Here is a 16509-nt window from a genome sequence, read left to right on the forward strand (position 1 = left end):
GCAAATCCGGGGAAAAAAGTCAGAACTGCTAAATATAAATTCGCAAATGAAAAGAAAAATATCAGAAATGCGAGATACAAACAATTCTAAGGGAAAAAAGTAAAAATTCCAAGGCATAAACTTGCAATTGCGAGACAAAAAGTCAGAATTGTGAGTTTATATTTTGCAATTCTGACTTATTTTCCCCCAGAATTGTGTTTGTATCTCACAATTCACTTTTTTCACAGTCACTTTTTTTTCTAGCAATTGTGAGTTTATATTTCACAATTCTCACTTTTTTCCTTGCAATTGCAAGTTTATATCTTGCAATTTGGATTTTTTTTCCTACCATTTGCAAGAAAAAGTCAGAATTGCAAGTTTGTATGAGAATTTTTCTTTTTTTTTTTATTCAGTGGTGGAAACTGGCTTCCATACTCATATGCTCACAATTATTATGTGATTAAAAAAAATACTGCAAAAACAGTAATATTATAAAACAGTATTACAGCTTATGTTTTAATATATTTTAAAATAATTAATTTTTGTGGTAGCAAAGCTGAACTTTTAGCATGCAATACTCCAGTCTTCAGTGTCAAATGATCCTTCATAAATCATTCTAATGAGCTGATTTCATTCTCAAGAAAGACTTTTTATTATCAACAATGAAAACAGCTATGCTACTTATTTTGATAAAATGTTATCTTTTTTTCAGGATTCTTTGATGAATAGAAAGTTCAAAAGAACAGAATTAATGAAAACAGCTATTTATTCGAAATAATGTTTTTTATTAAAAACTTCTTTTGTTCCATTTAATGCATCCTTGCTGAATAAAAGTATTAATTTTTTAAGTAGTTTTTAAAGATCTTGACCCCAAACTTTTGAATGGTAGTACAAATACATTGTTTGGTAAAATACATGAAACATCTCTAATCCATTACCGTAAAGATTAAATACATTCGAACGTATTTGAACACTGTTACCAGTTGGGTGTGTTGGGTGGTGACCGTGAGGGTAGACTCTTTGTCTCGAAGTGTTCCACTGAGTTAGACCTCTCCGTAGGGTTCAACATCATCTCACCAATCAGCTTTCGGTACAGTGGGATAGAGCTTTAACAAAAAATATATGCAATTAAACTCACACACTCATTTGGTGGAGGCAGCAATGAACTCTAATTAACTCTGGCAATAAAGAACACAGTAATTTCTTAGAATGGCTCCGTTGTGACTCTGCCTGTGTACCTAAGTTTCGAAGCCGAGTGAGAAGGTTTTCTGTTGTAGAACGTATGGTGGTCCACACAGGATTTCCATAGGTTCTTACAGGTGCGTGAACTCGGCATGGAGAGAGAAACCACGTGGTGACCACGTGGTGACTCACCCTGTACCACACATATAAATGAGGAAAAAAAACAACATGAAGTCTCACACAAAGATGTTGATTTTGCAGTGTTCAATGTCTTTGAGGCATTAAGTATCTGGCTTTAATATGGTAATTATTTTGCTTTTGTTTTGAAGGACGAGCATGATTAATCATGCATATCTTACATGTTTCCGGCGTAGGTGGACAAAGAACCGTTTTCTTTTGAATGAAATTTTGATGATGTTAATCCTGAAAAAAAAGCAAGCATTCAAAAAGCAGCCTCCTTGTCAAAAAAACAAAACAAAACAAAGTACACCAGAATAAAAATAAAAGATACTGTTTCCAGGGCTCTTAATTACACTAATAACAGTAATTATACTTTTCTACAGTGTTCGTATCTCATCCATTGTAATGATAATCACAGCTCTGATAAACAGAGCTACAGCACTGTCAAACAGCATTCATAACAGCTATAAACAAGTTTAAAAAGTGCATTTTACAAAAAACATACTCAAAGCATATACGTAATTATAAATAAAGTAAGCACAAAAACATTAAAGAAAGAATTTGATTGGCCAAAACTTACCAGGGGAAAAAACTGGAGCAAATTAAATGGCAAAACAAAGCCACGCCCCCTGATGTAATGCCCACCCAGAGGGCGGGGTTGTTAACATCCTATAAAAAGGGGTTTAAAAAAAATTAACATTTTAAAAACTATCCTAACATGAGCAGTTATTGCATAATATTTTGGGAGAAGTTAAAGCTTTAACTTAAAGGAGAAGTCCACTTCCAGAACAACAATTTACAAATAATTTACTCACCCCATTGTCATCCAAGATGTTCATGTCTTTCTGTCTTCAGTCATAAAGAAATTGTGGTTTTTGAGGAAAACATCTCAGGATTTTTCTCCATATAATGGACTTCATTGGGGCCCGATTTTAAACTTCCAAAATGTAGTTTAAATGCAGCTTCAAAGGGCTCTAAACAATCCCAGCCAAGGAAGAAGGGTCTTATCTAGCGGAAAGATCAGACATTTTTTCGAAAAATAAAAAATTGTATACTTTTTAAGCACAGGCTCTGGGATGTGCGTCCACGACGCTACGAATTAGTAATGGGTCGTTCTTGAACGATTCTTTCATTTTGAACAAATCTTCAATGTGACTCGGGAAGAACGAGTTGTCTCGGGGAGTGCAGTTCAGTTGCTCATGCGCAACATCCTATTAGGTTCAAGTCTTTGGGTTTTTCGAGTCGTTCGTTCATCTTTTTGGGCTGTCATGTGATCAACGAACGACTCAAACCCAAAAACTTGTCAGATAAGAAGTGAGGTGAGCTAATCATAGACTAAAGGCCCTGGTAAACAATGAATTAATCTTTTCTGTTTCTTATAGCATTATAGTTTTGTCTTGTTTGTAGTGTGATCAACGTTTGTGTAAGCAGTAGATGTGTTAGGGAAGTAACACCTAACATTTTAATTATATTTTGCTAAAATGAAGGAAATGACTTGAAAAAAGATTTGTTCATTTTGCTGAACGACACTCAAAGGTCCAAGTCAGTAAAATGGTCCGAACTTCCCATCACTACTACGAATCACGTGTAAGTTCATCTGTGTACTGAGTATGGCGAAAAACTCCATCTTATTTTCTCCTACAACTTGAGAGGAGAACATTGTTGTACCTTTTTGTTTGTAAACAGCGTTTGCAAACTTACTTGCACTTTCTTAGTCTTTGCACGTTCGCTTTGTAAACACTGGGTCTGTAGTTCGCCTACGTTCCGCGTGACCTTTCGACATGATTCAATAGTACGTAGCATTGTGAACGCGCATCCCAGAGCTTGTGCTACACAAGATTCTGTGCTTAAAAAGTATAAAAAACATTATTTTCCGAAAAAAATGAGCCCTGAGAAGCTGCATTTAAACTACATTTGGGAAGTTCAAATTCGGGGCACCAATGAAGTCCATTATAGAAGAAAAATCCTGAAATGCTTCTCCAAAAATTTAATTTCTTCACGACTGCAGACAGAAGGACATGAACCTCTTGGATGACAAGGCGGTGAGTAAATTATTTGTGAATTGTTGTTCTGGAAGTGGAGTTCTCCTTTAATAGTTCAGCCAAAAATTTAAATTTGCTCTTGTGAACGCATGGTGGAGACTGACACAGAAGAGAAGAAATTGTTGAATAATTGTTTTTTTGTTTTCTTTGCATAAACGAAGTATTCTTGTAGCTTCATAACATAACAATTGAACCACTGATATCACATGGACTATTTTAACAATGCCCTTACAACCTTTCTGGGCCTTGAAAGTGGTAGTTGTGTTGCTATCTATGCAAGCTCAGAAAGCTCTTGGATTTCATCAAAAAACTTAATTTGAGTTCCGAAGATGAACGAAGGTCTTTCATGTTTGGAATGACATGAAGTTGAGTAATTAATGACAGAATTTTCATTTTTGGGTGAACTATCCCTTTAAATTTTACCTGAGCGTGATGTAGCTCCACTCCATACAGGTCTAATGTTCTTGCTGTATTCAAATAACACAGCTCAGCCTCACTCTGAGACAAACCTCTAAAACACATTCAGACAAATACAATTAATAAATGTATGTGTTTGGATATATGAATGTGTGTGCTGACGTACTTGTGCTGTGGATGCAGCGACTCCACTTTCAGAAGGAACTCATGGTCTTGGTCAGGAAGAAAATGGGTCTGACTGAGGTATCCGGAAGGGGTTTCAGGGACATAATCTCCAAGCTCAGCTGTCAATCAAACAGGAGTATTAGAATGCTTTGTTTGAAAAAACAGTGATTGTATGTGCTTTAAGTCATCTATAATTTTGACAGTGCCATTAACCCAAGCTATTTCCTGGAGAAGACTCATGCCTCCTACAAGTACACACGCACATCCTCTGTAACATCAATAATGTTTCTAAGGCAGGGCTGCCAATCACAAAGTGTCGTTTCCACAACTTACACTGAACAGCGTAAGAAGCCAGTACCACAGCTGAGCTTAATGGACACTTTAATCTGCAATAAAAACACAACATGATATTTTGATAAATGGTGGTGACATCAGGTTGTTTTTTATTAGTATTTGTCAGTATTAAATTTTATTGGTATTTAACTGTCAGGGTATAAATGTCCATAATAGTTGTGTGTTATAATTCTTACACAACAGTATTTCTATCAGACCACACACAACCTCCTCACAATCCCTGAAATTTACTCTCTAACCAGAATCACCAGTTTTTCAAGGACTGCATAACCAGCATCCCGCATGTATTTGATTGATTTGGGTTGCTGGTATTTTTATGGTCTTTTTGATCATGAAATTCATAAAAAATTCTAATAAAATTAAATAAAAAAAATAATATACACAATTCCTCTGAAATATATTTGTCTATATTTGTAATTTAAACAATATACTTTTGTGAAACATTTGTGACCCTGGACCACAAAACCTGTCATAAGGGTCAATTTTTTTTAAATTGATATTTATACATCATATAAAAGCTATATATATAAATAAAAAAAAAAAAAAAATAAAAATAAATATATATATATATATATATATATATTTTTTTTTATTTTATTTTTTTTTGGGGGGGGGGGGGAAACAATACTTTTTTTCCCATTACATTGATCAAAAGTTGTTATTATTATTATTTAGATTTTTTTTTTTTCAATCAGATCACATTAGATGGATCACGTGGCACTGATGACTATTGTAATGGCTGCTAAAATTCAGCTTTACCATCACAGAAATAAATAACATTTTAAAACAGAAAGCAGCTATTTTTAATTGTATTAAATTGAACAATATTACTGCATTTTTATCAAATAATTGCAGCCTTGGTGAGCATAAGACACGTCTTTCAAATTAAAAAGCACACCAACCCAAAACTTTTGAATGGTATTGTAGGTGCAAAGTAAATCAATATTTACCTCCCCTCACAAACGTCCTTCTTAATTTGCAAGAAATAAAAATGCCTGCAAAACAAAATAAGGTTGAGAAACCTCTCATTCTATTCATATAAATAATAAATATATATCTATTTCTATCTCATTTACACATAAACAGGGATATGTACCTGGTCTGCTCGTGCTGGAGGGAATTTGGATCAGAGATGAAGAACCGCACTCTAAATATTAAAAAGAACGGAGCGGAACCTGAGGGAATAACAGTGGGAGAGAGACAGCAGAGGACACAGTCAGAGCTAAAAGACCTCAAACAAAATTCAAGCAACAGATATTTATTGATCAGAGTTCAATTTAAGCTCAGTACCATACTATTTATAGAAAAAAAAAACCCATAGGAAATTGTGGTTTTGGCAATGCCCAAGAAATCCAAACCAATCTGTTAAATTTAAAGTCAAAAAAGCAGGTGGGCAATAAAGCGAGAGCTGCTATCACCGTCTGTGCCTTACTGCATGCATATCACGTCTGATGACTCAAGTAAGTTGATTAATTAAATCAGCCACCTCCAATTCTCATGAGAAAACAAACATGTGTCTCCTGATGTGCTTTTAAAGGAAAATAAATTCGTTGTGCTCCTATGATATAACTCATATTACGCACTCATCAAACATGTGCTCTCTAGTCCCACATGGAATCTGATTCCACAGAACTTCTGCAAAAAGCCCTGCAGATTTCCACAGAATTTAAACAACATTTTTCGTCAACATTCTTCATATTTTTACATTTTTTGTGTTTATCATAACTGAATTTCTTTAAAAGGAGTTTTAAATATATTTTACTTATATATAAATATATAAGTAAAATGCACAATAAAACATTTATGTACTTATATACTGATAAGATCATAACTTTCATGTTATAGCTGAAATCTGACCAATATTAATTTATCCCAACATTATGTATATATATATATATATATATATATATATATATATACACTGACTCCTGTGTATGTGTGTGTGTATATGTGTGTAGTTTCTCTCTCACCCTTCAGCTGTTTCTTAAAGGGTTTGTTAGGGTCCAGCCACTTCTGAAATGACAGATTTAATCAGCTCAAACACTGAAACCATCATGTTTCTTAAGACAGGGCATTGCTTGTCTCTATTTCTGGGTCATAGCAATAAACACTTGCTCTTTTGCAAACAACCACACATTCATTTACCGGAGAGCTGGATGTGTCCTCACTGATCTGCAGGCTAAAGTACTGTTTCTCCACTATGTTGAGGTGTTCGCAAGCCAAGTCGAACAGCAGATGACCAGCATCATGTTTCTGCAAAGCAATGACACATGTTGTCCCATTAGGAATTGTACCACTTTTCCAAACCTATATTTATAAAGTGACCATATGCTGCAGGGGTTATAGGGTTAGTTCACCCAAAAATGAAAATTGTGTCATTAATTATTCACCCTCATGTTGTTCCAAACCCGTAAGACCTTCGTTCATCTTTGGAACACAAATTAAGATATTTTTGATGAAATCCAAGAGCTTTCTGACCCTGCATAGACAGCAACGCGACTACCACGTTCAGGACCCAGAAAGGTAGTTAGGCGAAATTTTCGAGTATTTCGCGTTTGCAAACTGGTCCTATGTTTTTCGCCCGATCGGAACCAAACCAGTGCAGAAAGACTCTGGAGAGTGAATATCAATAATTAGCAAAAACAGTTGAACTTTCAACTCACCGTCGCTAAAATGTTCGAAAGGGGCAGGGCCACTGTCAGTAAAACGCCAAACACCTATGTAATAGCTCAATCTGAGGTCACAGGGAACAAAAACACGGAGCTTGGCCACTTGGTGGCGCTATAAGAGGGAAAAACATAAAAATGGCCATAATCGTGCAACCATTTGTCCTGTCAACATGAAAATCTGTGTGCAAAGTGCCACAAGTGTCTACAAGGACATTTGCGTATCTCAAAAAACATCGCCGCCACTGGCCAAAGAATTTTAAGCACCTATTAGACAACCTTAATGGAGGCCAATCGAAACAAAACTCGTGGGCAAGTTTGGCACATGGACCTAGAGGTCTGTAAGAATTTTGAAAGAAATCAGCCACTAGTTGGCACTACTGAGTTTTATGCCTCTGTAGTCATGTGGTGTTTCGCATCCACATAATATGCATGTCATTTGATAGATCTCCTCATACTGAGCTACTCTGCCTCAAGAACCTTCACTCTCAATAAAATCATTTTATGTTAAAAACTTCTGCAAACTAGTCCTAGGTTGTTCACTCAGTCTCAATCAAACCACTGCGGCACAATTCTCTGGACTCTCTACATCAATAATTATCAAAAAAATGTTGAATTTTGTCCTTTGGGTAGCTATGACGGGGTCATTTAGAAAAGGGGAGTGGCCAAATATACCTAAAAGCCTATAAATCCTAAACAAAAGGTCAGGTGAGCTAGTGCCACACATGATTCTAAACAAGCATGCAAAGCTTCATGGTGATTGGACCATAGGTGGTGCTATAACAATTAAAAAGGAGTCAAAAACATTATATTTCTATTGTAAATGACCTCAAATTGCAATAAAATGTTCATACCTTTACATATACACTATATAATATCATATGATAGATCTCCTCATTCTGAAAAACTGCTGTTAAACAAACTGTTCATAAAATATTTAAGATTATTTAAAAAGGCTACTTTTGCAAACTAGTCCAAGGCTTTTCGCTCAGTCCCAACTAGTGTTGTCAGAAGTACCAGCTTTGGTACCTTTCAGTACTGAAATTTTAAAAACGTCCATTTCCCGCTTACATCTGACCGCTGTTGAGCCGATTCTTAAACATCGCAGATTGGCCATTGTGTTCACGCACAGATCCGTCTATGTACAGATGTATTAGGGATCCGCTGACTGACGCAGTTTTCAAACGCTCCCTCTGTGCTTCTGTGTGATTGCTCGGTGAGGAGCGTGAAGCGCTGTTCATTGTAGCCAATCACAGTCATATCTGTTGAGCACGTGAACACTGTGGCCAATCAGCAGTGTTTAAGAATCAGCGCTCCATAATTATCCAAAAAATATTGAACTTTACAGTTTGATAAACTGGAACAGGGTCATTTTTAAAGGGTGTGGCCAATTATACCCAAAAAATCCTATAAATCCTAAATGAAAGCTCAAAACTTCATAAAACTGGTTAAGCATATACGATAGATGATTCTAAACAAGCACGCAACATTTAAGGAAATTTCAATCAGACTTCTATGGTAAATTACCTGGTTTTGCCCAAAATGCTTTAGAATCATTGATTTAGGTGGTTACAGCCATGTTAACACAATGTCTTAAATGCTTTTAATTGGTAATCGCTACTTATTAAAGTATTCTTGTAGCTTCATAAAATTAAGGTTGAACCACTGATGTCACATGAACTATTTTAACAATGTCCTTACTACCTTTCTGGGCCTTGAACGTGTCAGTTGCATAGCTGTCTATGCAGGGTCAGAAAGCTGTCGGATTTCATCAAAAATATCTTAATTTGTGTTCTGAAGATGAATGAAGGTCTTACGGGTTTGGAACAACATGAGGGTGAATAATTAATGACAGAATTTCATTTTAGGTGAACTTTTCCTATAAGTTTTAATAAGTAAACTGAGTATTTGAAACTAATATTAAATTTAATTTAATTATTAAATTAGCAGAGAAAAAAACTCTTCTATTCACCATTCAGCGTTATCAGTCAGTCAGTTAAATCACTGACTGACTGTAATGAATCAACATTTTAATGCCCATTTTTTTATCTTCCTATTTAATTTCAACTCACTATACCTTAGTCTGAAGCAGAACCCTCAGGCCTACTGCCCTCATTTCTATCATCTAGCATAAGACCCTATTTACTTCATGACTGTTTCCTCCTGACAAACGTGCCTGTGTGCGCGTGCGAGGGTGGGCGGGTGTCCTTCAGAACATGAAGCCAAGGTTGCAGCAGTGCAATATGGAACATGAGAAGAGAAGCACCAGTGTAATATCCATCTCCACCCTCGGACTGCCAATAAAGGCAAGCTCATGCACACGTGCACATTACTTCTCTCTCTCTAGGGCTTTAACAGTCATATTTGCTCATCCTACGATCCACACACCACTGCATACGCTCTTATACTCACAGTGACGGTAAAATTTTGGGTTGTGCCATCAGGGAAGAGCACTACACAGATTAGGCCGGTGCGTGGCATGTGTGTATGTTTGGACAGATCGGCGAGTCCAAGAGCAGTGATCTTGTTTCCAAGCACGCACCATGGGGATGTCATCTCCCAACACCGTCACATATGCACACCTGCCAAAACAAGGAGTCAGACAGGTTAAACGCAAGGACGTGTTCCAAACGTGAAGGTGACGATGACGAGGATGATGACTACCTGTAAAAAATAACATGACACATGTGCAGAACTTCTGTACATGCCGTTCCAATGTTATGAAACGAACGTATACGGTACATTCTCTTTCTGTGCGCAATAGACTTTTTGAAAACATGTTGTGAATCGCATCCGATGACGAGACCTTAGCAAATCCCTCGTAACTGTAATTATACAGCCTGTGCGGAGAATGTTCCAGCCCAAATGATGGATGGACAGGTCAGCACAGATACTGTGCCTATTATACATGCTTGTCGTAAACACATCTTAAGAAAACATTTGACATATTCAATGATTTCAGAAACAGTCAGCCTGTTGTTTTAAAGATCACACTTATTGTGAGAGGCTCTTTTGATAACGTCAAAATGGAGCTGTATGATATGACATCACCAGCATTAACAATCACAATCAAATATGTCAGTTTATAAGCATTTGGGTTTCACTAACTCTCTCTTACTCATCCTTTTCTGTACCTCATACACTTAGACACTCAGTCACACTCTCTAGGTCTAAACATGTTCTTGCATTGTTTTTCACACTCTTCTTTTCTCCTCCCAGTGCAGGCCAGGAATGTGGGCTATTTTACTACCCAAAGAGACAAGAAAGAGCAAAAAAGAGTTTCACTGTTAAGCCCGAGACAGAGAAAGACTTTCTCCTACTTTCTTAACTTTCTTAAAAGTCATAGTAAAAGAGTGAAATATACTGAAAAACTGCTTTCCTTTATTTTCCTACACTGTTAAAAAGTGATTGAATGCAAATGTTAGGGGGGAGGACATTCATACATCTGTCACAGCCAAATTTATATTGAAACCAGCTTTGATCTCAAACACACTAGTTTATTCAATGTCGGTACAACAGTGACTTAATGTTCATTAGTCTTGTGGAAAGTGCATATTGTTTTGTACATTGCGTATTTTTATGTTATTCTGTCCATTTGTTAAAACAACACAAAGTAAGCAATGTTTTTCAATACTACATTGAAACGCAGAAAAATAGCTGTAATTTATAATCTTTATAAGTAGCTGTATGTAAAAACGAAAAGTTATTTCTGATCTGTGCCTGCTTAAAATTCAGTACAAAGATACACTACCAGTCAAAAGTTTTTGAACAGTAAGATTTCAAGAAGTCTCTTCTTTTTACCAAGCCTGCATTTTTTTGATCCAAAGTACAGCAAAAGCAGTCAAATTTTGAAATATTTTTACTATTTGAAATAACTGCTTTCTATTTTAATATATTTTAAAATCTAATTTATTCCTGTGATCAGAGCTAAATTTTCAGCATCATTACTCCAGTCTTCAGTGTCACATAATCCTTAAGGAATTATACTAATATGCCGATTTGTGGTTAAAGAAACAAAAGGTTTCTATTTCCTAAAGATTACTGTTGCAAAAGATTTCTATTTTAGATAAATGCTGTTCTTTTGAACTTTCTATTCATCAGAAAAACCTGAAAAAAAAATCTACTCTGGAGTTTTCAACATAATAATAATAAATGTTTTTTGAGCAGCAAATCAGAATATTAGAGTAATTTCATCTCTAGGGATCATGTGACTAGTAATGATACCAAAAACTCAGCTTTGAAATCACAGGAAATAATTACATTTTGAAATATATTCAAATAGAAAACAGATTTAAATTGTAAATAATATTTCAAAATTGCAAATAAATTCAGGCTTGGTGAGCAGAAGAGACTTCCTTAAAAAACATAAAAAATCTTACTGTTCAAAAACTTTTGACTGGTAGTGTATGATGCAGCATAAAAGCCTAAATTATGCCTGCTTTGACCCACCTTCGCCCCTAATTAAAGCAATAAGCCCCAAGAAGTCGTGGTTTACAGTGAATTTATAACAGCTAAGGGGTGTTGTTAGGCATGACACGAAGTGGGGTACCCTTAGCTGTTATAAATTCCCTGTAAACCACAGCTTCACGGGACTTATTGCGTTTGTAAAACGGTTATTCCATATACGCAGTGAGGTTTCACAAAATAAAACAGAGCAAATAAAGTGTAATGATATTAATAAAAACAATACTCTTCGCCCAAACAATGTAGTTCCTCAGAAACGCTTGTGGCTGCAACAAAGTGGTTGTCGAGCAACACGCAAAAGTAAACAAAGGTGTATTTTTGTAATGTAATTAACAACAGCTTAGAACGTGGCTCAACCAATCAGAATCAAGGACTGTAACTATCCGTTTTATAACTCACAATATACAGTTGTAAATACTGTGTTAATGCATTTGTGCTACCTCTGATCAATATTAAACAATCTGTGTAAAGACACTACAGTTCCACTTCAGAAGCTCTTTTGTGCCACCTTTGCCATGTAAATTTGGCGTAAGACTAGGGTATGTTCTTATTTAAAGAGACAGTTCACAGAAAAATGAAAATTGTGTCATTAATTACTCACCCTCATGTCATTCTGAAACCGTTAAGACCTTAGTTCATTTTTGATTAAATCTAAGAACTTTCTGACCCTGCATATACAGCAACACAACTGACACGTTTAAGGCCCAGAAAAGGACATCATTAAAATAGTCCATGTGACATCAGTCATTCAACCTTATTCAACTTGGAATAAAGTCGTTATTTTTGTTTTTTTTGTGCACAAAAACTATTCTCATAACTTCATAAAATTAAGGGTTAACCACTGATGTCACATGGACTATTTTAACAATATCCTTACCACCTTACTTGGCCTTGAACGTGTCAGTTGTGTTGCTGTCTATGCAGGGTCAGAAAGCTGTCGGATTTCATCAAAAATATCTTTTGATTAAAAATACTTATGTTCTAAAGATGAACGAAGATCTTACAGTTTTAGAATGACATGACGGTAAATAATTAATGACACAATTTTCATTTTTGGGTGAACTAACTCTTTAAGGCATCTTGACATCAAATTAGGGCTCCTCTGTTTCTGCTCAAAATTCAGTGTAAAGACATGGTGCTGCGCAAGAGCCAGACAAAAAAGGGACTGCTCTAACCCACCTCAACCCTAATATCAAAGTATGCAGCTGTAATTGCGGTCTAAATGCTTTTCTACCACCCCTAAGCAGAACTAAACAGTCTATGTAAAAACACTGGTCACTTCAGAAGCACTTCTGTTCCACATTCAGAGTGTAAATTTAACATTAGAGAAGCTTGACTGTATATACAGTGTGTTGGTGCTTTGGCAGTATTGTATGCAAAACATTCATGTCAATAAAGTACTTTGTAATTCGAGAGAGAGAAAGGGTGGGAGAGAGAGGCAGTGAATTTGACAGACCTGTGGCAATACCATGTTATTTGATACCAACTTTGTGACAATTCATGTTAAGAGCTTGTAGCCATTTCAAATTAAGCAACATGAAATCACTCTTTTATTTTCAGATCTTACCTCAGTTCCTGATCCTGGGCGCTCTCTGTAATTCTTCTGTATTTGCATTAGTTATATCTCTGAAACTATGGAAATTATAGTAACACAAAATGTAGACGTTTAGCAAGTTCTCTCTCACTTTCTTACAAAATAAAACAAACTTTAGATATCTAAGTATACAGTCTTTCACTCACACGTTTGGAAACGGTGGGGCGAGCATTAAAAGTTAATGTTTACCAGTAGCCTAGTTTGGAAAGCGCTACACGCTTGAGCTCATTTTTGAGAGACGCGACATTTACGAGGTAGGAAGTATAATTACTTTAGACCATACTTAAAACAAAGGCCTGTCAGACTGTAAATACGGTAAAGTTAAGTATTTAAAGCACAATAGCAACACTGGACATTTCAACGCGAGAAACAGCTGAAAGTTTCTGTATAAGAGACGGGCTTTTCTGGGTGTGACGTCTTACATTTCTGACTCAAGTCCACGCTGATCTGACAGAGCCCGAGCCCGAGCAAATATCAGAACCGAACTGTCACGAAACCGAACGAGCAGAACCGCCGAACAGACAGCCCTTCTCCAACATAAATGTTTCATATTAAGCGAAACAAGTTTCGGAACTTTATCGCGATTTCTATTAAGAACCATCTAGGAGTTAGCAGATTTGTTGTTTTTAAAGCCAAATAGACATCATTTGGCATTTTCCTTTTCAGCCCACAAATCTGGAGTCCAAACGGGACATTCCCACAGCACAGAAAAGCGTCAGAAAGTTACCTGCTTGAGGTGATGTCAACGTCTCTGCGATGCTAGAGGTGCTTATAGTTCCCGTGATGAGAGAAAACTTTCCATGTTAAGGCGATCATGGTTGCAGGTGTCGGTAAACTTCCGGATTATGTTTTTTTTTCCTCCGGGTTCCTTCGGGCAATCACGGCGTCACTGCGCTGACCACGAGTTTGAGATTTACCGTGAACTTGTAGCAAGTGTATTGTTATTATGTTTCCCTTCTTACTGATAGTGTGATTACAACACACGTTTCACAGAATTCATGATGTGCATGTGATTGTCAACCCATGTATGGACACTTCCGAGTTCACACGAGCCTTGATTTCTAGGCGTGATTCGTGTTGTGCGTTAACTCTCAGGAATTCCAACGGGTGCGCGCAGTCTCAGGTGCGTGTGCCCGCCGGTTTAGGGCGCTGCCTCCCTTGAGTCAACACAGCACACGTGAGTCCAGAAAAACTGCGTGCAAACTGGTCTTCCAGCCTGGGCAGGCTGGTTTTAAATGCTTTTTAGGCGCCCTTCAGCTAATCCGGGTGGGAGACCCGCTGGCAGCCCTGCTAAACACCAGTTTGGTCAGGCTGGGAGACCTGCTGGATCAGTTTAAACCTACTACGTTCAGAAAACAGGCAGATGACCCTCAGGGTTGTCATGGGGGTGGTATAGACAAATGACTCCAAATGGGAATTAAAGGAGCTTTTGCTCATGATAAGTGAGTTTATTACAAGTTGGGCCATAGGAACAAAATTTGAGCCGCTATTCGTGTTTTTTGGATTTCTCATGTACCCAAGAGATTTTAAGAAATTAAAGATCAACATTTAGCCACAGTGTGTTTATGGTATTGCAAAACAAGCAGCTTACACTCTAAAACAGGTGTGCTCAACCCTGTTCCTAGAGATCTACCTTCTTGCAGAGTTCAGCTCCAACCAAGATCAAACACGCCTGAACCAACTAATTAGGATCTGAAGGAGCACTTGATAATTACAAACAGGTGTGTTTGATTAAGGTTGGAACTAAACTCTGCAGGAAGGTAGATATACAGGAACAGGGTTGGGCACCCCTGCTCTAAAAAATGCTGGGTTAAAAACAACCCAACCTGGGTTATTTGGCAACCTAGTGCTGGGTTAATACTGGACAGAACACGTGCTGGGTTATTTTGACCCAGCTGATTAGGTTAAATATTTTACCCAACATGCTGGGTTGTTTTAAGTAAGTTAACTCGTGTTTAAAAATTATTATATTGCTGGCTTAAAATGGGCTGGAAATTAAAAATCACACAGAATTATAGAGGCAACAGTGATCAAAAGATGAACATTTATTATTAAGCAAGAACACACTGACAAAAACATAAGACAAATTGAATTTATTTGGGTGAATACAGCATAGTTTACAATATTGCAAACATTTAAACTCATTTAACAAGCATTTTAGACATAAGTTTAACATTTAAAAGTTGCATTTTAATTTTACTGTATTCAACTACTTTCTGTCATCACTTCATGTCACTCTCATGCCAGTGTGTTGGCGAAATCTAAAGCTGCATTTACACTAGTGCGTTTTCGCTTTAAAACACATAACTTTTGCTATGTTCAGTATCAATGCATACAATAATGAGCATGATGCTATTGTTTACACATTTGTCACGGATCCGCCGAGAGAATGTGGGCAGCCACACCAATTTACACTAAAACGCAACTCCGGAGTTTTCAAACTAAAAGGGGGTCTGCAGCATTTTTAAAATTTTGAGAATTTCTAAAGTCTCCGTTTTTGATGGTCAAAAACGCTGGAGTAGTGTAAATGACAGGGGTAACCGTAAAAATTATGCATTTTAAAACAAAAGCGCACTCATGTAAACGCAGCCTTAGTTTGAAAACTCTGGGTTGTGTTTCAGTGTAAACGGACCAAAACTGAGACTTCTGAAAACGATCATGTGACGTGTTTTCGGTTGTGTAGTGTAAACAGAGATTGTTTCTGAAATGCAGTGGCAAAACACCAGTGTAGACGAGGATTGTTTTCATTTTTTACAATGCCATTTTAAAATGAAAATGCACTAGTGTAAACAGGGCCTAAGCCAGTGATGGGCTGCTGTTTGCCGGGGGAAGTATGAACGTTAGACCGCCGCCTTGCGTTTTCATCGTAGCTGAAAGATACCGTAACTGACTCCATAACCTGCCCATAAACAAACAGTATTGAGATTAGAGAACAGATTTTGACATCAAATTAAATTAAATTCAGTATTATAACAATAAAACCAGTTTATGTTAAGCAAGGCAAAACGTGTTTCCATCATGCAAAATGACATCTCGTCCTTGCATGTTGCGTTGTGTAAAATAATATAATTTACAGCACAGTAAAGACTTTACAAATGAAATAAAATGTATATAAACCTTTATTTCGCTGAAGAAGTGCATAAAATCAGTGGCGCTGAGAACCGCTCTCTCCTGTACAGGACGCAATAAAGCCCATTCTCTGACTGTTACTCAGCAGCTGGATTGTTTTGTCCGAGACAGGCTCAACCCAGCAGCTGGGCAGTTACAGATAAACTACCCAGCAACTGGCTAAAATGATTAAAAACAACCCAATAAAATGACCCAGCAGGCTGAACCCAGCATTTGGGTCAAACAATAACCCAGCACTTTTTAGAGTATAGATTTAAAAAAAATCTACAATGACGTTACTGAGGGTCTTGTGCAAATGTATTAGTGTAGCTCAATATGACAACATGTTTAAGACCGC

General features: G+C 36.8%; 1 protein-coding gene across 2 annotated transcripts in view; it reads right to left on the reverse strand.

Annotated features, from left to right (window-relative positions):
* Nucleotides 1–14134, reverse strand: part of ptpn3 (protein tyrosine phosphatase non-receptor type 3) — a 30357-nt gene extending 16223 nt beyond the window's left edge. The window contains exons 1-13 of one of the 2 annotated variants that reach the window (XM_051130967.1): nucleotides 13771–14134; nucleotides 9398–9567; nucleotides 6465–6572; nucleotides 6290–6332; nucleotides 5416–5494; nucleotides 5270–5314; nucleotides 4299–4351; nucleotides 3967–4084; nucleotides 3807–3894; nucleotides 1922–2010; nucleotides 1521–1584; nucleotides 1218–1354; nucleotides 960–1085 (exon numbers count right to left, since the gene is read on the reverse strand). In XM_051130967.1, coding sequence (XP_050986924.1) covers nucleotides 960–1085; nucleotides 1218–1354; nucleotides 1521–1584; nucleotides 1922–2010; nucleotides 3807–3894; nucleotides 3967–4084; nucleotides 4299–4351; nucleotides 5270–5314; nucleotides 5416–5494; nucleotides 6290–6332; nucleotides 6465–6572; nucleotides 9398–9541 — 1094 coding nt within the window. In that variant the 5' untranslated portion in view covers nucleotides 9542–9567; nucleotides 13771–14134. Of the gene's footprint in view, nucleotides 1–959; nucleotides 1086–1217; nucleotides 1355–1520; nucleotides 1585–1921; nucleotides 2011–3806; nucleotides 3895–3966; nucleotides 4085–4298; nucleotides 4352–5269; nucleotides 5315–5415; nucleotides 5495–6289; nucleotides 6333–6464; nucleotides 6573–9397; nucleotides 9568–13016; nucleotides 13095–13770 lie in introns of those variants that run through there. The other variant, XM_051130968.1, reaches the window with a different exon arrangement.
* Between the last annotated feature and the right edge of the window lie 2375 nt (nucleotides 14135–16509).

This window comes from Labeo rohita, chromosome 16 (assembly GCF_022985175.1).
Source record: "Labeo rohita strain BAU-BD-2019 chromosome 16, IGBB_LRoh.1.0, whole genome shotgun sequence".
Taxonomy (NCBI): Eukaryota; Metazoa; Chordata; class Actinopteri; order Cypriniformes; family Cyprinidae; genus Labeo; species Labeo rohita.